Source organism: Biomphalaria glabrata, chromosome 5 (assembly GCF_947242115.1).
Source record: "Biomphalaria glabrata chromosome 5, xgBioGlab47.1, whole genome shotgun sequence".
Classification (NCBI taxonomy): domain Eukaryota; kingdom Metazoa; phylum Mollusca; class Gastropoda; family Planorbidae; genus Biomphalaria; species Biomphalaria glabrata.
Window position 1 is genome coordinate 22,010,058 of NC_074715.1, and position 22,135 is coordinate 22,032,192.

The 22,135-nt window shown below is 32.4% G+C and overlaps 1 protein-coding gene and 1 long non-coding RNA gene across 4 annotated transcripts; one reads left to right on the plus strand and one right to left on the minus strand.

Annotated features, from left to right (window-relative positions):
- On the plus strand, positions 1 to 17,568 carry LOC106068955 (protein YIPF1-like). 2 transcript variants are annotated; one of them, XM_056030415.1, is made up of 10 exons: positions 1 to 138; positions 3,961 to 3,991; positions 5,177 to 5,277; positions 6,128 to 6,293; positions 6,398 to 6,508; positions 7,897 to 8,051; positions 9,075 to 9,194; positions 9,328 to 9,390; positions 13,400 to 13,424; positions 16,393 to 16,521. In XM_056030415.1, the coding sequence occupies exons 1-9, from the start codon at positions 97 to 99 to the stop codon at positions 13,403 to 13,405; spliced, it is 795 nt and encodes a 264-aa protein (XP_055886390.1). In that variant the 5' UTR covers positions 1 to 96; the 3' UTR covers positions 13,406 to 13,424; positions 16,393 to 16,521. The 2 variants fall into 2 exon arrangements, with proteins under 2 accessions (XP_055886390.1, XP_013083932.1); XM_013228478.2 differs by lacking the exon at positions 13,400 to 13,424 and having other exon boundaries at positions 2 to 138; positions 16,393 to 17,568.
- On the minus strand, positions 9,193 to 15,544 carry LOC129926433 (uncharacterized). 2 transcript variants are annotated; one of them, XR_008778086.1, is made up of 3 exons: positions 15,260 to 15,544; positions 14,931 to 15,074; positions 9,193 to 11,186 (listed from the first exon to the last, which is right to left on the minus strand). It is a non-coding gene; the product is annotated as an uncharacterized LOC129926433 (long non-coding RNA). The 2 variants fall into 2 exon arrangements; XR_008778085.1 differs by having other exon boundaries at positions 14,915 to 15,074.
- Positions 17,569 to 22,135: the final 4,567 nt, after the last annotated feature.

Here is a 22,135-nt window from a genome sequence, read left to right on the forward strand (position 1 = left end):
TAGGTTCACTATAAAAATATATTGTTCTGTGAGTGAGGAAACATTTTGAGATAGTTTACTCTTCAGTCTTAAAAATAAACTAAAAGACGATACAAAATGGCCACAACAACAACAGTCGACGTTGCTGGTTCAGACAATGTGTGTAATTTTTTTTTTTATTTAGCTCAAATCGTTTACACTAGCATACTAGATCTCCTGATCTTACCCTAATAATAATAAATTTAAATTTAAAATAATTGAAGACATTTCATTTAGATTTACTTTTAGATTCTAGATCTAGTATGATTTAGAATGACTTCATAAAAGTTCATAAGACTAACTAAGGCTAAGGAATAAGATCAGATGATTGATGATAAGTTCATTACTTCAATTTCAATATTTAGAATTTAAACAATTTAGTTCAAGTTCAATGAGTATGATTATGATACTTTGAGTATGAGTCATAGTCAATGATACTGATAGTCATATCAATAATATCTAAATATCATCACTGATGACAGTGATGACTATGACTGAGTGCAGTGTGAGTGTTGCCACTGGCAGTGTTGCATATGACGATTATGAGTCTACTACTACTACTACTTACTACTACTACTCTTCTGCAGTACTAGAACTAGAATAGTAGTAGGCCTACTACTACTAGGTAATCATGAAAGTTCGTGTCATGAAGTATTTTTCGCAACATTTCTTGTCCTATCCTGATCAGAAACACATCCGATTTTTTTAATCAAAACTTATTTTGGCAGTTGAAATGCTGCCAAGTAAAAAAAATGAAGCTAACTTGATCAGATGTAGCTCTAGATCTAGCTATGGATATGTTGTAAAAAAAAAATAAAGTTTTATATCTAAATCTAGAACAGTGGTTCTCAAACTTTTTTGTCTCGTAGAACCCTTTCCATGTTTTCTGGTTTTCGGAAGACCCCCTGCTTAACTTGCAAATTTTTGCAAATTCATCAACATTTTTTAAAACTAATTTCTAATTGTAGTGAGTTGAATAGGGAAAAAGTAATTTAAAGCTACATATTTAATTATAGAGATATATCTTTTTTATTGAAAAAAAATAACATTAAACAACGCTATGGCACCCCTGTAATAATGCAGTGGGTTCCAAGTCACATAGGTATGACTGGCAACACAATTGCAGACTCTTTGGCCCACCAGGGAGGGCAAATTCCACCCACTGATCAGGCTGTAAGCTTTCATCAAGCCCTGGCTATAATACAAAAAACATTTATGCACTACACAAGACAGCAGGGTTTCTGTCCAGGGCTTTTGCAAGAGAGGATTTGAGCCTCTTAAGCCCTCACTCTAATGGAGTTTGATGATGATGATAAGGATTGAAAAAAAAAATCAAATTTAAACCAATTAAAATATTTTTTTTTCTTTTGGTGGGTGTATCATCCGTTGCTATGGATACTATGTTTCGTATAAGAATTTGTTGTTGTATGAAGAAGTCCTTCAAACATTAAATATTAAGTAATTCATTAATTAATTTGTGAAAGTTTTTGCAAAGATCAGTTTCACGTCTATTTCTTGATCTTTAACGTGTGGCTCAATTATTGGGTCAGCTGAGCTGTTTTCATAAACAGGAGAAGGGGCGAAGGCAAGTAACTGTAGCCTAAACCTGTAAGCTTCGAGCAGGAAGGGCTCATTAGCCTTGGCTAGCTACCCACCTAGCAGAAGGAAAACTGAATTCAAACCTCTGCTGCCTTGCAACTATACATGAAAGGTTTTATTGGTAAACCCTGAGGAAAAATAAGGAGCCAACAACCCTTAGGCAGTTTACAGCCCTACACCCTGATATTATGACGCCACTGATCCCAAGCTGTATATATGTCGTTTTCCAAAGAGCTACATAAGAAGCTTTTAATATAATAACTCATATTTAACACAAAGTGACCTTGAAATGTATTGTTGCTTAAAGAACGTCTTTTAATAATATCAGATGTAGGTTTGTGTTTAACAGTTTTTAAAACAACAATGGCTGGTAAAAATTAATGTTTTATGTATAGTGTTTTACATATTTTGGTATAAGTAAAGAGATGATGATGATGATCAAAGAGATCTTGTTAGACGCTCACAAACCATCAACTTCTCTATATGATGTCGAAGAGAGATTTTGTGAGTCTAATTCTGAACTTAATCTTTGAGTGTTCGAAAGTTTTTCAAATCTTTATTTATTTTTGTCAGTGTGGCATTGTCTTGGATGATCCTCCAGCGTAATTGGTTTCATATCATCATAAAAAACTCACTTTCACTTAGGCAGCAGTTTATTTGATAAGGAAGTATTGATCAATCTTAAATAATCAAATCTTTACAATTACATTTCTTTTTGTTAATGTTAAACATTAGTTACATGTAGACAAAATTAAGCTATTTAAATAAGTATTGAAATTAAATACAATAATTGTTCGTTTGAATAGCAGGATAAATATTTAAAAGATTAACTAAGGAACAAATAATATATTAATAAATGAAAGAATTACATAAATAGGATGTAAAAATTATTTTAAGTCATGACCTGTTTCAATTAAATCTATCATCGTAGACCCTGTTGACATCTCATGGACCCCAATTTATTTTTGATCTTTCATAGACCCCTTGGAAGTCTTCGTAGATCCCTGGGGGTCTATATGGACAAATTAAGAACAGATTGGAGAATTATGTAAATGTACTCATAAATAAGTAAATTAGTGACTATATGGATTAACGAAGCTTTGTTACATGAGGGAGGTATCGAGATATTAATATTCTATGGTGTTCTATTGAGGAGTTGGTGAAATCATTGTTAGAAATTAAAATATATTATTAAAATTATTGTAACATATTTAATTATAGTTTATATATAGTTCTGAATTATGAGATTTGTTCTAATTGGTTCGTTGAGGACGTCTTGGCATAGTATATTGGGATGACTGTAAAAAAAATAATTTCATTTGATATTTAAATGACGTTTGATATACATCGAACTTGGCAAACAAGGGGGGGTGTTACGGTCGTAGCGCAGCATGGTGTGAATGAAAAATGGTGTGAATATGGATATTGAATGGAAGGTAGATTAAAAGGAGGAAGCTAGAGAGATATGAACATGAAGCAAGTTGAAACTATTATGTTTACGTAATTAGTGATAATATTAATTAAAGTATTTCTAAATTGGAACCTGAGAGTATATGTTTGTTTTTTTTTCTACTATTTTTCAAGAGTTGTGTCGTAACAAGCCTATTCTTTTCTAGAACTGCAAAGAGGCCATGTGTGCTAGTAAAGTCATAAGTCTGAATCAAATAAAAGCCATGTATTGATGATGCCTTTGCTCACTTTTCTTCTTCTCTATGTCTCCTCTACTTCTATAGTTCTGCTTAAAATGTTAATCAATCTAATTAGTTGCTATATTACTCAAAAGCTACAGTCTGTGGGCTTTTTCAGTGCACAGATCAAAGGCTTGGAACTCATTCCCCATTGATCTCAGACAGACAGACATGCTACACTACATTCAAGAAGAACATTAAGACCTATCTTTTTAAAACTTTATTAGATTAGTTTTTCAATTTAGCTCACTTGTTTATGTTTGTAATGTTATCACAGTGCCTTGAGCTTACATTTTGTTTGTGCTCTATAAATTAAATTATTTTTATTAAGTCTTCAATATTCTAGTTTTAGTAGTATTGAATCTGCATATTCTCTCTTTAAAATTTATCTTGATGTTAGAACCAGTACAATATTTTGTGAGTCCTGATGAATTTTAAAATATTTTATTGGCATTACATTGAAATTAAATAAACTATGAATAAACAAGTGTTTTATATCAGATTTTTTTTTCAGATTTAATTATCATTATATTGTGAGAAAGTTATTATGTTTTATTTGAACAATGACATCTAGATTTTAAACATTATTTACAGAGAAGAAAGATAAACCTGATCATTTGATGCTTATTTTGTTTACATTGTTTTCATTACATAGGATGAAAGACAAGATTTTCTTAATTTTCAAGGTATGTGTTTGTTGTTGTTTTTGTTATAGACTTGATGATGATATGAAGTGAAATTTTTGCTGAAAATATTATATACTAGTTAACATTTGCAAACAAAACTCCCCTCCTTCAACTGTATCTAATATATTGATTACTTAGTAAGTTTGTTACCTAAAAGTGTTATAGCATGTAGATATAGTTTTACAATGCTGACATGTAAACAAAAAAAAAATAAAAAATTTCATTTTTACCTTCTAGCATATTTGTATCAACATGATAAAAACCTGGTGCTATTTTACTGATGAAAAATCAATCTTTAGCCACTGATCCACACCCCACTCTCCTTCTCACTCTAGTTCTTCCTTTTTTTTTTTCAAGTTTAAATCAACATTTTCTGTCTGTCTGGTAAAAAGTGTGTACACATTATTTTTTCCACACCCATTCTTGGATCAAGTTGAAACTTCGCAAAATTATTCATTGACTTAGACAAGACATGAATCAATAAAACAAAAGGAACCAATTAGACAATTAATACTGGTAATTCATTATTTTGTTTAATAGTAACAAGGGAAACTATTACTTCATTATTCACATACATGGCTAAATTTGTTGGGTTCAGTCCCCTTAACTAACTGTTTACACTGTTTCTCCCTCACACATTCTCTGATCAAGTTGATACTTTAAAGAATTATTTATTGTACCAAACAAAGCATGACTCAATAAACAAAAATACTCAATTAGTTAATTAGTTACTGGTAAATAAGTATTTTGTTTGATATTAAATAAGGGAAATAATTAGTACATTATTGGTAGATAAAGTTTTAAGAACAGAGTTCTTCCCCTTTAGATAAGCTTTTTTTTTTTTTAAGGGGATTTATTATATTTTGCTTTCTTAGTAATCAATATGTAATATTTATGCTTGATGTTTGCATATTTTTACCTAGATTACTTCATTTTATGTATGTTTTTTGTTTAATGTATATTCTCTCAGGATACATGAAATCCCTTCTTGATAACATTTTACCTTTGATTTCGAAATCATAATGTTAGCCTTCAACACAATTTTTTAATTAAGGTTATTAATATTTTCATCACTTCTTTTTTTATTTCTTGCAACAGAAAGTTTTTATATTTTAAGGAACAATGTTTCGTTTGTGAGAAAAATATTTTAATAGTTTGGAAAAAATTGTTTTTTATTTGTTTAAGACATTCCCCATGAACCAAGTGGTAATGATCAAACACACAAGTTTACAGATTTTCCTCATTCGGCAGCAGATTCAGATGATGAGGAATCTGACAATGCCAAGGTACAATGTTGAAATGCTAGTTTCAAATTATTAGAGAAAAGAATTAAGAGATACAATGTTCTTAAGTCAGGAAAATAAATTAATTTGTTTAAAATGAAACTTGCAGCTAAAAAATTATTATTAATTATACAAAAAAATGTATGAAACATTTACTTGAAGTCAAATTTGTTACTATTGACAGTCAACTTCAAAATAATGAAAACTTTTCTTCTTAACACATAGATCTAGTAGGTTTTAAAAATCTTATAAAAAGGTTTCAAAATTCAAATATCTAAAGAAGTAATGACTATGCCTTACAACTATCTAGTGGGATGCATGGTTGAGAGGCTAAGTATGCCTGAACTTGGCTTGGCTACTTATGATGGGGGCTTCAGGTTCGACACCCGACACCGAGTGCCTAAAGGCAGCACAGAAAACCTTCTCCCAGATAGCCTTCCCCCCACTGGTCTACAAATGAGATTGGACCATAACACTCCATGCTATAAGCATGAAAGTAGCGCTATATAAAAGCTATAATTATCTTTGCTAAATAATTCTGTATAGATATGAGTAAAAAGTAATGAGGAAACTAGTATATATTTATTAACCTAGTATTACAGAGAAGTATTAATGGTTTGTCATATAGCTTAGATAAATAGCATCTACAAACAACAATATTTGGCATTACCTTACTGCAATTTTATAAATATTATACATAACAGTTGGAAAAAAAAGCAAGTTAGCTAAGTTATGAAAATTATTAATGTTTAACTAATAAAACATACACAAATATATTTGTTACCATATTATTTCATTGTTTAAAGCAAACGCAAATTTGAAAGTTTTTTTTTTATTCCAAAAATATTTTCAGCTGCTCAAAGAGAAAAGCAGCCATTCTTTCTGGACTTTTGCTTACTACCAACAATTTTTTAATGTGGAGACAGAGCAAGTGGGCAAAAGAATAATGGCCTCCATGGTGCCCAGACCTGGGCAAAACTATTTGATCAAACAAATAAGACCCAATCCTGATTTATATGGTAGGATATTTTTATCAGTAGAATGGAGGTGTTTTATGGTCACTTATGTGTAATTCTTTTTATATTAGTTTTGATAAAAATATTTCTACATATTTATTGCTTAGGACCTTTCTGGATATGTACAACATTGGTTTTCACCACTGCCATTGCTGGAAACATGGCAAACTATTTCAGTGCTGTTGGATCTTACAAATGGAAATATGATTTTCACAAAGGTAATACATTCACATGCCTGAATGCCTAGTTTTAGATTTAGTGTACAATTAGGCATATAAGTTATATTCCACACACTTCTTGGATGCTATAAACTATAGTAAAGTGTACAAATTAAAGTCATTGTTTAGTAATTATAATGCCTTATTTTCTATTCCCAAGGCAGACACAGCTGCAATTAAAATATTTGGTCACATTTAAAATAGAAGTAGTTGTCTGAATGGGCTCAATTTAAGTTCTCTTTTCAATTTATGCACCTGTATTCATGGCAGCTTGTCATTAGTCTGAAATGTGATTTATGTATTGCTTGGTTGGGAAAATGTGTCAAGGTCTTGTTGGAAAGTGGATAAAAGTGCTGCTAACTTAATTTACAGGGTTATCTTTTTCTCTTGTAAATGATGATTATTGGTTACTGTGTGTCCTGATATTTAAAATGATTACTTCATTATAGAATCACCATTAACATTAATTTGTGATGCTAAGTGGAAGATTTCTAGAGATTGTTTATTTTCAGGTTTTTAGTGTCAAGAAATTTGTTTACACAAACTAAAATGTTTTTTTATTGTGGGCAAGTAGAGTGCAATGATCAGCATAGTGAAGCTAAGAAACAATCATCTTTGCAATCAGAGATGAATTTGTTATAGATTACTTAATTTATAATCACTTTTTCATTTTTGAGTATTGTGCCAAAGACGATAACCAAAATGGGTTGTGACTAATATATACCTCTGCTTTACACCAGTCTCTATAAGGAAATGAGCATACAAGTTTTATTCTTTTAGTTTTTCTTGCATAACCAAACCTTGTCTAAAGTCTCTCTGTAAACATAAAAACTGGGTTTAGATAACACTTCATCTTCTCTATTATAATGTTAAAGATGACTTTTTTTCTTGCTACTGCCATTTGGAAATAATGTCATGCAGAGTAGCCCTTTTTCACAAAAGAATGTCTTTTCCTTAGAACATCAGCACATTTTTTAAGACTTCTACTGGTATACCATTAGAACCTGGCTTTTATGTTTAGCTATTCCAGATTTAACCTCTTCAATTGTTGGAAAATCTTTAAGTTTTATCAAGTATATTATATTGGTAATAATAATACATCATCTGAGAAAGCATAGTAGGATTTGCTTCTCAGTCCAAGCTTTTCACAGCTGCTGTCATTAGATAACTTCAACAATTTTAAGACATCCTCAGTTGGAGAGTTTTGTTCAAATTTAATCATATCAAATAAAGAAGTTCAAGATATTTATTAATTTTTTAAAAATATCACAGAAATAGATTACACTTGTTCAATAGAGCAAATCAATTTTCTAAAAAACAAGGAAGTAGCCCATCCTTAACATAATCTAAGTCATGTTTATATCAACATATTTATTATTTCCTCACAGTGACCTTTGCTGCTACAGCCATATTTAGTTACTGGTGGGTCATTCCTCTATTGCTTTATGGTGTGCTCTGGTGGCGAGGCAGTCAAGCCAAGTTTACTTTCTTGGAAATGATCTGTGTCTATGGTTACTCGCTAGTTATTTACATTCCCATCTCAGTAAGTATTCATAAACATTTTGTTTGCTTCACTCATTTCTTCATGTTTGATGGCCTGTATTCATGTGTAATGTGTCCAATGTACTGTTTAAATATTTTCCAACCTACATTTAAAAGGAATGATGTTTACAGTAGTAAGAGTCATGAAACGTAAAAGATTTATGCGATATATTTATTCTAACAGCTCAAATAAAAAAAGGGTTAGGGTTAACATTTTTTTCAAAGAATATTGCCTTTCATAATAAATCTTATTTTCTTCATTAATTATCGATAGTATAATAAGGCATAGAAGCATGGTGTCTGAGTGGTAAAGGGGTTTGCTTCAGAACTGAGGGATCCCAGGTTTGAATGCTTGTCAAGACTGGGATTTTTAAATTTACGGATCTTTAGGGAACCTCTGAGTCCAGACAGCTCTATTTGGTACCTGACAATAGTTGTGGTAAAGTAAAGACGGTTTGTCATTGTGCTGGCCACATGACACCCTCGTTAATAATGGTCAACAGAAACATGACCTTTACATCAGCTGCCCTATAGATTGCTAGGTCTGAAAGGGGAACTTTACTTATTTTTAAAATTAATACTAAGACATTATTTTCACTTGCAAATAAGGCTGTAATTTGAAAATAATATTAACAATCAGATTTTAACCCAGTCCTTCCAATTTTGTTTTGCAATAAGCCAGGGAAATGTGATTTGGTTTTTACATTTTAGTGTTACTGCAATTTATTCTCTACCCTTATAAAATCTGAACAACCCCCAAAAAATGCTAAGTTTTTTTGTTTTTTATTAAATTATGTTGTGTTTCTTCCTGAAACTTATGTAGAACGAGGTCACTATTAATCATTTCAATGATGTCAATATCAAAATTGCATGGAAATCCGAAGTCCGAAAATATTAAGGCAAATCTATTTTGCATAATAAGAACTAAATAAAAATGTTTCCCACTGGCAAGAGAATATTTAATTTGGCCAAAGCAAATGTTGCAATTTAATCTATAGTTGATATACTTTTTCTTTGCCTTTAGATTTTGTGGGCTATACAAGTATCTTGGCTTCAGTGGACACTTGTTGTTGTTGGTGCTGTGCTCTCTGGCAGTGTTTTACTTTTAACCTTTTGGCCAGCAGTTAGTGAGGATAATAAAAAGGTAAGTCTGACAATCATTTTTTTTTTCATTCAGGTCTTTGTTTGTGTTGTTATTTATATTACTATATATTATTACTTTATGTTGCTTTTACAGGAACATTGATTTATATATTTGTTTTCTAATATATCTACAGATTGCTTTAGGAATGATGGCTTTCATTTTTATAATGCATGCAGCTTTAGCAGCTGGTTTTGTGGTAAGTAGTCAGGTTATGGTAGGCATAATATTTATACATAATATTTATATGCATGGATGCAAGATTTGCAGCATGCCAGAAAAATTACATTAAAAAAAATAACTTTATAATATATAAAAATTAAAAAAATAACTTTATAATATATAAAAATAAAAAAAAATAACTTTATAATAGCTGTAAAACATTCAAACTTTATAATAGCACCAAAACATTGAAATCTTTTAATAGCTGTAAAACATTTAAACTTTATAATAGCGGTGAAACATTCTAACCGATTAATAGCAGTATAACATTAAAACTTTATAATAGCAATGAAACATTCAAAATTTATAAACCAATTAACAGCAGTAAAACATTCATAATTTATAATAGCATCAATGACCAAATATTCTCAGCACTTCCATTGACATTGACAGAAAGAATTTTAATGTATTAAATCTAGACTACTTTAGACTTACAAATTTTATTTTTTTTTATAATAATAATAATGATGATAATCAAGGCTTGTCTTCGAGTCAGAAGACTATTGGGGAATGCAGTATTTCCTGTGGTTATGCAGCCCCATCTGTGACCTACATATTTTGCCACATCCAGGGAAAGCATAACCATTGTCCGCCGGCGGTCGATCAAGAATCTTTTTTTTATATATTAGCCTATTAAAGTGTACATTAATGTTTTAGTTTTAGATCTAGATCTATAAATATAGATTCTATTCTAAGAAAACTTCTTTGAAAAACTAAACAGAAACAACACACACAAAGTGATAGATTTATTACATTGATCTATTATGTTAGTATTAAATGTCTAGATTTAGAATAAAATAATCTAATCTTTATTATCTAGATCTAGACTAGTTGGCAATATCAAAAAAGCATACAAAACATTAAAAGCTTTAACCAACACAAGACAAGCAAGAACCAGAGTAATTGAAGAAGCAGATGTGCTTAGAAGATGGACAGAATATTGCTAAGATCTGTTTAACTTTGAGATAAATCCCAAATGCAGTCTAATCAACAAAACACCTTGGGACAACAGAGAACTTAGCGAAGCTCCGTTTTTTGAGTCAGAAGTAGGGGAAGCAATAAAATCACTTAACATACCATCAGAACTTTTAAAACATGGTGGCTCACAAAAAGCTATATGTTTTAGGACAATCTGCCAGAAAATATGGGGAAAAAAAACATGGCTAAAAGAATGGAACCAATCATTAATTATTCCACTGCCCAAGAATGGAAACTTAGAGACAGTGCCAAAACTATTGAATAGTAATTCTAATGAGTCACCCGAGCAAGATAATGCCAAGAATAATTCTCAACATACTCAGAAGAAAAGCTGAGGATGTCCTTTCCAAAGAATAGGCAAACTTCAGAGCAGGTAGAAGCACTGTTGAACAAATAGTTAACATTAGACTGTTAATTAAAAATGCTTTCAACACCAAAAGAAACTGGTACACAACTTCGTAGACTTTAAAAAAGCTTTTGACAGGGTTTGGCATGTGGCAAGTGATGAGGGAGTTCAATATAGATTAGATAAAAACATCAAAAGGCAAATAACACAGTACTTCTGAACAACCAAATTGAAGAAATGTTTAGGACATCCATAGGATTGCGGCAAGGATGCTCTTTTTAACATATTTCTGGAGCTTATTATAATGGAAACTTTACTCCTAGCTTGACCATAAATTGGCGTCCTATTTCCAATCTAAGGTTTGCAGATGATATATACCTCTTTCCAGGTACAAGATCTTATATCAAAACTGAATGCTGCTGCTAGAGCAATTGGCATGGTAATCAGAGCTGTAAAGAGAAAAAATATTAGTTTGTTGTGGCCATAGTACGAGATGTTGCATACTGTTGAATGGCCAAACATTAGAAGTTAACTCATTTAAATACCTAGGGTCAAACATAACAAGAGATGGAGAATCAATTTTAAGAGATAAATCCCCTTTTAAGCTTGGCATCTGCTGAAAGAAGAATCCAAGTCTTCGAGAGTAAATACTAAAGATACTGGGAAAAGAAGACAAATTAATTTTATACTTTTACAAGTCAACACTCTGTAGCTGGCAAAAAGGAAGAACTTAATACTGTGAATAAACAAAAGCTGAGCTGGTTTGGTCATATTGTAAGACATAACTCAGTATCAAAAGTCATTGTCCAAAGTACACAAAGGGAGCAAGAAGAAAGGGTCGTCCAAAGAAAAGCTAGCTGGATAACATTATAGAATGGTTATGCAAACTGTCAGCACCCCTTAGACGAAAGTCAAGGGACAGATGAGATAAGGCTAGATTAGAATTCTATATCAAATTTATCATTAAGAGTCTTTTTAGAATCAGAGCTATAAGATAATAATCTACTTATCTAGGCTCAACACCAAAGACTAGTCTGTATCTAGACTAATAAATAATCCAACTAGAAACAACACACAAAGACTAGATTTAGTAAATGCAATCTATGATACTATTTATTAGTTTGAAGATCCAACTTTAGCTTTCTTCTAGTTAACTAGAGCTTCTCTGTTGGCCAACAAATATAGACACATTAAATAATTTATATGAAACAGAGCTAACTTTTAACATAATTACAATAAATTTTATTTATAATTGAAACACCAAGTAAATGTAGCCCTAATATACACACAATACTGAATACTGTAGATAGGAACTTGTTAGGCTTAATGTATATAAATTAATTTAGGGACAGGCTTGCAGGATTATGAGAATAGACCTAAAGAAAGCATTTTGTCCTTTCTAGTAGTCTAATATTTCTGTTCTTCTTTTCACTTCTCTCAAAATTTCATATGAACTAAATCTTTTTTCAATCAATCCATTGTTCCACTACTCTTGAGTGCCTAATTCCATCTCCTTCCAAATGTAGTTATGACTTGAATTTTAACTAGATATATTGTGACCTGATTAGTTAGTTTTTATCTCTATGATGACAAGATGTATACAAGTGAACAATTTATACTAATATAGTATGCATGCATCCATCCATCTCAGTGGCACTACAGCCCATGCAGGGGCCCTGGCCTGCTTTAGCACATCTCTCCACTCTGATCTATACTGTGCTTTACATGTCCATGCCCAGACTCTTAGCTGTTGTAGATCTGCCTCTACATCATCTAACCACCGTACTCGTGGTCTGCCTTTGGGTTGCTTGCCTTTTGGTTTTTGCCAGTGAACAATCTTTGCTCCTCTGTTCTCTGACATTCTTCCGAGGTGAACTGCCCAACATAATCTGTTTCTTTTTATTTCATCACATCCAGTTTCCTCATGTATGGCACCATCAAATTTTCTGAGAATTTTTCTTTCCCAAGTATTTATCATAATATAGTGTGCATATAAAATATTTATGAAAGAGCAAAACTTACATTTATATAAGTAATATTACTAATAGCAATTTAAATAAAAGCTGAGTATTTTTTTGTATTGAAAGAAAATGCATAAATAGATATATATTATTTTTTATTACTGCAAAAATAGTGGTTAATGTATTATTTAAGTCATGAAGGCATAAGTACCATCATGCTTGCAGGTTTTTTTTGGGTTGTCAACCACACTTGCTGGCAATTGGTGTTCCGTTGCTTGCATCCACATATATGTAATACAAAAAATAGTTTCACCTTTAAATATCATGTAGTCTGTTGGATCACTGAGGCAATATAAGTGAACTGTTTATCAGCACCCCCTACTCCTCTCAAGTTTTTGTCATCTATAAAATGTCATTCTATTTGACTGACAACTTCTATTAAGTTTTTATTCCATTTTATCCTTTGCCTTATTCTCTTTATATATGATATCATACTTTGAAGAAAGTCTTAATGATCTTGTTAATTCACCATAACTGAGTTCATTTATTTTTACTATATTTCGGGACTCTTCATGGTGATATGCAAGGAACATAGCCTTGAACTTTGTTTACTTTGTAAATTTTAACAAGTCTTCTTATGCATTTTTCTTTTTTCTATTGTGCTATTAACTAGTATGGCATCATTTATTTATGTTTTCTAGTTATGAGTAGCACAGCTAGAATTAGGTAAGAAAGTTCTTGTAATATCACAATGCACTCTCTAGAAAGATTGAACATACTTGTATATAAAGAAATCTGAGCATAGTGTCCAAGTTTATTCAGTTCTTTCTATTCATTTAATTAGTACTAGTCAGGCTTAACAAATCTATATCATAAGAATTCAATATTATGATTCAGACTTATAATAATTATTCTTGTTGGTAAATTTTTCATATTTCTATTTTTTTATTACTTTCATTAGCTCTATTCATTATGAAGTTTGTTATGTTCATACTTCAACTTGTGGATTATTTTTATTTGCTTTACTCATTATGGAGCATGTTTGTGTTCATTTGAGGACAAAGAATTCGCTAAATCTTTCATCCCAACTGAAGATATACACAACCTCTGAATGACATGACACATACACATAGTATTAAACCCAGTGTCACAAATAAGGCTCTTTATTTATGTCATTTAGAAGCTTTGTCTGAAGAAAGAGTTCATACAAAAAAGTCAGTACGGTGCTAATATGCTAGTTTTAAATATGCATATTGTCAGAACTCACTAACTACTTCACTATCACTCCTTTATTAAAAAATGGACCTATAATAAAGCTGATAATTTGAAAACTTAATATAATTCTACCCCAACCATGCATTTTTTAGCTGCTGGATGAGCAACCTTTGTTTTAAAAATACCTTCACTTCATATTGTTACGATTCTCACTATCCAGGCTCTCTGCAAACTGCACCATACACCACCAACCTAAAGAACCTGACAACTCAGGGCTCCAAAGTAACGTAATAGTTTAATGTCGATAAATAACAGCCAATACTGTACAATTGGCAACACGTACACTGTACAAATATCTCTCCGATAACACCGTTCCGCCGTATCAACTCTTGCACTGGCCTCAACGTCTCGTTCCGGGCTTGCACTGGGTTCAACAGTTTAGGACTGACTTCACACACTAGGCTCGTTGTGTCGGACTCGATCACAGACCAAGATCAAGACGCCAGCCGTCTCAACTGTACTTGACAGTACTCCGCACTGAACCGTCGTAATGCTCCGTACAGAACCACACCGCTGAACTGTGCTGTAGTCGACCGGACTGTAGTGAACCGGGCTCTGAACCCCTGCCGTGAACCGTCTTTACTGCGACACCTCCGCTCTTATATAGGGTCCCTACTGGCCTTCTCGAACCGGACAGAACGCCGCTCGACGTTTCCAGGTGGTCAGATGACTACAACTCTCGTGACACTCCTGAGCTCTGTTCACGAACCGCCGTCGATCCTTCCCGAACCGCCGTGTTGACACTCGACTCGGCTGACCATCGTAACTCGTCACGGTTGACCGCTCGTCTAGCGCTGGCCTGGGGCGATTTGCGTCGGCTGACTACACTCACACCACTACCCCCATCTGTGCCACCACCAGGTTTATAACATGAAATATATATATAATATATATTAGCCCAATAACAGTAAACTTAGGCTTTAACAACTGTTTCTACTTACATAAAAAAGTAATTACCCTTTTCCGACCTTGGGCAGATGATGTAAAGGTCATCTGTTTCTGTGTTAAAGGGTGTCAAGTGGCCAGCGAAATGACCAACCGCCTTTACTTTTCCCCAACTAATGTCAGGTACCTAAAAGAACTGGGTGAACTCAGAAGCACCTTAAAGATCCAAAAATTAAAAATCCCATAAATGAACCATTAAATTATACTAGTTTAGAAATACTAGCTCTGTTGACATTTATATTTGTATCTTGTTATTAGAGAAGAATGTTAAGATAAATGTTTGGGTTTTTTTTTTGTCACATCTCTCAAAAGAAACTACCATATAAGTTTGTATAGTCTACCTTTGTTGTGTTTGTGTAGTCTACCTTTGTTAAATTTGTGCCACTTAAAACAATGTTTTATTGCAACGCTCTGAGCATGCATCAAGTCCATTCTAATTGGAAACCATTCTAATGCAATGACTCTTTTTATCAATGTTGGTCAAGTGAATCTTTGTATTGACCCCTCTAATGCCAATTCAACTTTTCCATTGGGACTTCACCTTTTTTATAGGATCTCCAGCTGTCAATGCTTGTTTTCTTTCCAATTAGACAAATAAATAGGACAAGGTGATTCATTTGATTGTCTTGTTTTTTACAATCAGTTGTGGGAGTTTTCACACATGCTCAATTTCAATGTCTTCATGTTTTTTTTTTTTTTTGCTTCTTTTTTAAACTGAATTTCTTAGTTTATTATTAGTTCTTCTTTTTACCCCAATCACCCTATGGTTAGAGACCAGTGAAATCTAGTCTTTTTTTTTTTTTTCAAGTCCAGTGCAGGGTTGAAAGATTAAGGTTATTTGCCTGCTGGCTAAACAAAATGACGAATCAGACATACTGTAAGACTTCTGAATGGAAATAAAAGAGAAGTTTGGTTGTGCAAATTATCACTGCACCCTTGTGATGTAACTGATTTAAAGGATTAAAAAGTGTCTGTTTTTCTTGAATGGATTCTTTATCAATCACCTTTTCATTCCCTCCTCCCCCCCCCCCTCTTTATGGATTCTAACTATATATGAGTACTTATTCAGTAGATAGAAAATATTTGCATAAATATCTGTATTATTTCAAAATAAATAATTAAAAAAATGCTACATTAAAAATATTTCAAGATTAACATATTTGTCAAAATATTTTTTCCTCACTGGTAAAGTCTGTTTTTTTTAATAAACTTAAAGCTTTGTCATTGTTTTTTTTTTAATTTTTTTTTTTAAATAATATTATTCAATGGTGAATCACCTTGTTATTTGTTCATTATTTGATACAACTATACTTCTTGCAGATGTTAACTTCACTCTCTGTTACATTGTGTATACCACAGAATCACAAGTAGACCTATACATACAACTGTAATCAATGTTACTATGTTGTTAGAATCAATGTAAAGCATTTTGTTTTATTTTTTCTTTATATATTTTATCTTTTCCATTCTTCAGTTATATTTTTTCTACATCCCTTCAACTGCCTCTGATCAAGTCAATGTCAACACAACAGTGGCCTTCACCACAGTAACCATGGCTACAGGGTCAAATAAATTAAATGAGTCACAGCAAAGTGTTCAGCAAGCATTGCAGGCTAGTCAAGTTTCGAAAACAGTGAATACCAATGTGATCCAGAATCTGACAACAAAACGAATTCTTGAATGAAAGTCTTCTGGTAGCTTGACATGGTTTTAAGATTGATATGATATCTTTTTATTATGTTCTCTTTTAATAAAATATTTTATTGTTATGTTCTCTTTAATTTATCTTTGATATGCTGACATGTGATATTGCTCATTAATTTCATTGTTATACCATTTTCTTTTCATTTTTGGCACACACTTTTTATTATAGAAATTGTTCTTTGGGGACATACAAAAAATCATTGAACTCTAAAACATGTATTTTGTTTACAAGTGCAATATTTAAACCAACAATAGTTTTAATTTTACTTAATAAATTAATGGAAAATTAATATATGCCATCTTTATTGGTCAAGTTTGAGCTTAGAAACTTAAAGAGAGACATATAAGTAGGTTTTTAATAGCATAAACTTGATACAGACACAAATCAATTAGGTTATATCTAGAAAGGATAGAAAAATATGTTGTTCTGTTACATGCTTGTCAAGACCCTAGCAGTAGGTGTGAAAATCTGAAGTAAATATTCAGTCTTGGAATTTAAAAGTAATGAATTTTGCATAATATAGGAATTTAAGATATTTCTAGACATCTCTTGAGTTTGAAAAATGTGAATAATTTAATTATATTTTGATTATATTATCAGACTTAAAAAGTCAATGTAAATATATATTTTTTATACATACAGATTGTTAGTTACATTCTAAATATAATGCTACATTCTCACTCACAAACTAAATTTCAAATTGATTAATACAATAGTTCCAGTCATACTCACTGCACATTAGAGTAACTTTTATTTTCAATTGTGTATATTGTGTACTAAATTTCAATTCAATATTCCAATCCTGTATCTTACAAACACTCACATAAATAAATGTGTAGATGTTACTTTTTTTTTCAATGGTGTATAAATACTGTTAATGTTTTTTTTTCAAATGAAATTTGGAATTGGTGACAAAATTAAAACTAAACTGTGGCTGGATTAAAACCATTTGCGTTGTATTTTTCTGTCATTATTCACTTATTCAATGATGCTGATTGTATTATTTAAAGTTGTGTAAATCAAAGCAGTGAAAGTACGCTGTTCAATGTTGTTTGAGTCTAGATTTTCTGATCAGACCAATTTGTGTCTAATAAAACAAAGGAAATAATAAAAATAAAAAAGAACATTATTTAAAAAAAAGGAGGTGGGAAATATCTATCTTCTTATTTTTATCTCTATATACTATATAGCTACTTGAGTGCATGTTTTTAAGGAATATCAATCTCATATCCATTCATTCCAGTGGCACTACAGCCCATAGAGGGCCCTGGCCTGCTCTAGCACATCTTTCCATTCTGATCTCTCCTGTGCTTTATGTCTCCTTGCTCGGACTCTTAGCTGTTGTAGATCTGCTTGTCCTCATCAAACCACCAAACCCATGCCTTCAGGGCACCTGCCTTTTGGTTATTGTCGGTGAACAATCTTTGCTTCTCTGTTCTCTGACATTCTTTTGAAGTGACCTGCCCAACATAATCTGTTTTTTTCTTATTTCATCACTATGGATAGGTCTTCATAGAACTGGTGGGTGGTGCTCTGTCCAGTTTCCTCATGTATGGCAACCTGAATTGTTCTGAGGATTTTCCTTTCCCATGTTTTTAGCAGATTTTCTGGGAGGGTTTTTTGTCAGCGTCCAGGTTTCATTTGCATACATGAAGCTGTTGTCTCAGATACCAAAAATATTAGAAGATATTTTTTGTAAAGCAGAGTTTCTATGCACAAATCCAGAAATGTAAATAAAATTAATTGGACTATTTTGTTGGTGACACACAACCAATTTGTGTACTTAGTGTTGAGATTTGACAAAGCTGACAAGATTAGGAAGTCCTTGACCAACACAGGTTTTAGCTATTTGTGTTATCTTAAATAATTATCAGCAATATATAGACTGAATAATAAAGATGTTTTGAAAATAAGGAGATTTTAATGTTGTTATATAGATCTATTTTAGGACGAGTTTAATGAAAACTATTGAAAATCTCTTAATCTCTAGTTTTCATTAAACTTCTCATGGCGCCACATCGATCAACTTAGGTGTGTTAGGATTAAGTCAAGCTCGCGATCACATTTCTTAATCGCCAAATTGTTGTTTAATCATTAATCTCAGGCTACGACTGACCAATTCAATCATCAATTTTGCTATTTCCTTCCTTCCTTTATAAAAGTTATAGGAGTGTCAATTTGGATTGTAAATCACTTCCTCTGAGAACAGAAATAAATTGAGAACATGATTCTTATGCTGGAGAATGAAGTAAAGCTGCAAGCAAGATAAAGCCCTCCAACCTAACAGACATCTTTTGTCTATAGGCTATTGCCAATGTATGGAACCAAGCCATTGATGGCATGATGGAGTTTCTGTGACATTGCATACAGTTTGACTTGGTGAATTCTTTATAATTCTATTTTTTTAAATCTGACATGTATGGAAGTAGGTTCCCCGACAATATTAGGCAAGAATTATAAGGCAAAACATGAATGATTTCAAAAGATATAATTTATTTACATTCCAAAAGTGCACATCAAAAACATGCAAAGATACTTCCATACTTTCACAAATTTAAATTGTATGCAATGTCACGTAGGAACTCCCATCAGCGGCTTGTTTCCGTACATTGGCGATATAGCTGCAAGACGTCTGTTAAGTTGGAGGTACTTTGTCTTGCTTGCAGCTTTACTTAGTTATCCAGCATTGTACCTCAGAATCTTGTTCTCACTGTTCTGTTCTCTGAGGAAATGAGACATTAACTTGTAGATATTGGGGTGATGACCGATAATAGCTGAAATTGTTTGTTCGTCGAAGATTGTCCTGTGCCCGATCTCTAACATAATGCTATCGGAAATCTTGGAGTCACTCTGGCGACTAATAAAGTTGTCCTCCCAATAGTCATACCGATTCCCTACAACATGGTCGAGCATCATTTAGTTCTTGGAAGGCAGTATTTACAGATAAGAAATGGGATCGCCAGATTAACTAATCCTGACACACCTAAAAGTTTGTCAATATTGAGACGCCCTGGTTTGATCAAAGAGAGATGCCGCAGATAATCAAGATTTCTGATTATATTATAAAACACATGTGAAACTCACACATTATCATATATCAAATCATTGAACGGGGTCACCACATTTCAAAACATATTTTTAGCAAGTTATGTATTTTAAAACATTGGTGGAGGGGGGGGGGGAGGAAAATGATACACAATTGTAAAGTACTCTCTTTCTCTGCAACTGTGGCATACTTTTAGATCTATTCATAGCGAAGAAGATAGAGGCCACAAAGACAAATGCTGCCCAGGACCGTCACTTACAAAAAGCCGGTACTTTTATACTCATCATAGACTCTAGAATTCCGTGTTATTTTCGTCTTGCGCAATTTTGTGGGGAAATTGAGCGCTCTATTGTCGGGTCAACGTTAGGGTAGGATGTTAGTGTTAGCAATTGCAATTATTTATCTGTCACGCAGTTTCGTTGTCACTTATTGAACAAAGCTAAAACAGCGAGTCTAATCAGTCATCATAAGAGACAAATATGCCATTAAATATTGTGAGTTTTATGTTCTATTGACAAAAGTTTTGAAGTAGGATGAAGCATGAAGATCGCTAGATTTTATAAGCTAATAACAGTAAGAAAGTTTGGACTGTTTATTTCTCGTGGTAGTCTTTAACAAAATATTATTAAGATTATCGTTCATATAGTTTATTTCCATATTTACACTCATAAAATCTAGTTAGAAAACAGCTCTGATAGAGATAGAAAGTACGGTGCACTAAAAGTTTGTCTTTTATTATATGCAAGTGTTTTCCACAGAAATTATCTTCCTAACCATTTTGACTAGTTTAGTGTCATGTTGAACATGTTCCAAAAATAAAATAAAGATATGTACTTTTTATTTTCATCTAATTTGAAGCTTTATTTAGAATGATCAGATTCTTTCCAGATGATTTTCGTGACTTTTTGTTAGTTGTGGTAGAATCTTCCTTGCTAATATTTGCAGGTGAATCGTAGGCCTATATTGAGTTCGATTTGTGGTACCTTTCACATAATGTAACATTGAAACATCATCTGTCCACACATCACAAACCTTTTCCCAGAAATTAACCAATTGTCTAATGCAGCACATGTAGTGAAGGAGTTGTCTGACAAGTGGTTTGTACAAATCAAGCAAATGGCATGATTGCATCTCACTTTTGTTACAAATCTACTTTTGATCCTAACTGAACACTATCTGAAGTCGCTAGCAGTAACTAAATGCCCGAGCAGGTTTAAGTTTAATATATAGAACTATAGGCCTAAATAGGCCTATTAAGTCAACACAAATTAACCCCTCCCCCCCAAACAAAAAAAAAACATTTTAATATATTGGTATCGTTTAAAATATGTAAAACCGTTTTCGCAATAAGCTCTTTAAATAATGAAGTAAACATGTTCTTTTAGTTTCTAATTTTAATAATATTACATTTTAATATATTGATAAAATTTCAATAACAACAAAATTTTAAAATAGAATCGACACTTATAAAATGACAAACCAGCGATAGTTTATTTCTATTGGGAAAAAAAAGCTTACCGCACCGGGTTACACCAATCCTAGTGGCGCTACTGTCTATAACTTAATTTTTTTTTTTATTTCTTTGATAATTAGTAAAATTAGTTTATCTAATTGGAACATTTCAACAGGAGTGATGTTTGGGAATTTCCTGCATTATATCGTGAAGACCTAGTAGTATACTTCCTTTGTTGACAGGAAGATGAACAAACTTTTGAACGTTGTGAAGGTCAGATTTTTACGGATGCCACATTATGCAAAAACTTATCAATCTAGTTTTCAGCTGCCCCCACTAAAGAGCAAAGTTTTATGTAGTCCGTCAGTTCCGTCCGTCTGTCACGTAACTCACGTTTCGATATCAAAAACTAGAAACGCTGCTACCTACAAATAGAGTCATGCTAAAGACCCTTGACCAAAGGCTTTCTTCCACAGCTTAGTATAAGCTATTTATTGGTTTTTCGAGGTCCTAGGAACATTGGCTTTTTTTTTTCAATGTTAAAGGCAAATCATGCTGCATGTGATTTTATTGAACTTAAGAACAAACTGTTCTTAGCTTATACGTTTTTTAATCTACCCTAAGGGCTACATCAATACGTGGCTATTATTTGTTCCTCTCTTGCCTTCCCACAAGTTTCAGTATAGGCCTACCATCCGTCGAAATTCTTTAGTTGGTTTTGATTTGATTTGATTTTGATTTTAGGCACATCGGCACAATTTAGGCCATGTCGTGCCTGCAGTCCCTTAAGGACTGGTTTAGATTGGACATAAATAAAAGGGACATCAATTCGAAGGATGTAGGCTATATATAGATATTTGGTATTGACGTCTCAAATAGGCTGCCTAATCAACATATCTGCTATGAACAGTCCCAACATCAAATAGGATAGTCAACAATTGTTTTATTTACTGGATATCAAAAGTGCACTTTTAGTATGGAGACGCCTTACACAGTGCCAATCAGGTAGCCTA

Bases quoted from the DNA above. Each gene is read 5' to 3' on its own strand.
- LOC106068955 (XM_013228478.2), top strand. From the start codon at position 97: ATGGCCACAACAACAACAGTCGACGTTGCTGGTTCAGACAAT. The intron at 6,294-6,397 runs GTAGGATATTTT...TTTATTGCTTAG, and splicing joins ACCCAATCCTGATTTATATG to GACCTTTCTGGATATGTACA. The intron at 9,195-9,327 runs GTAAGTCTGACA...ATATATCTACAG, and splicing joins TTAGTGAGGATAATAAAAAG to ATTGCTTTAGGAATGATGGC.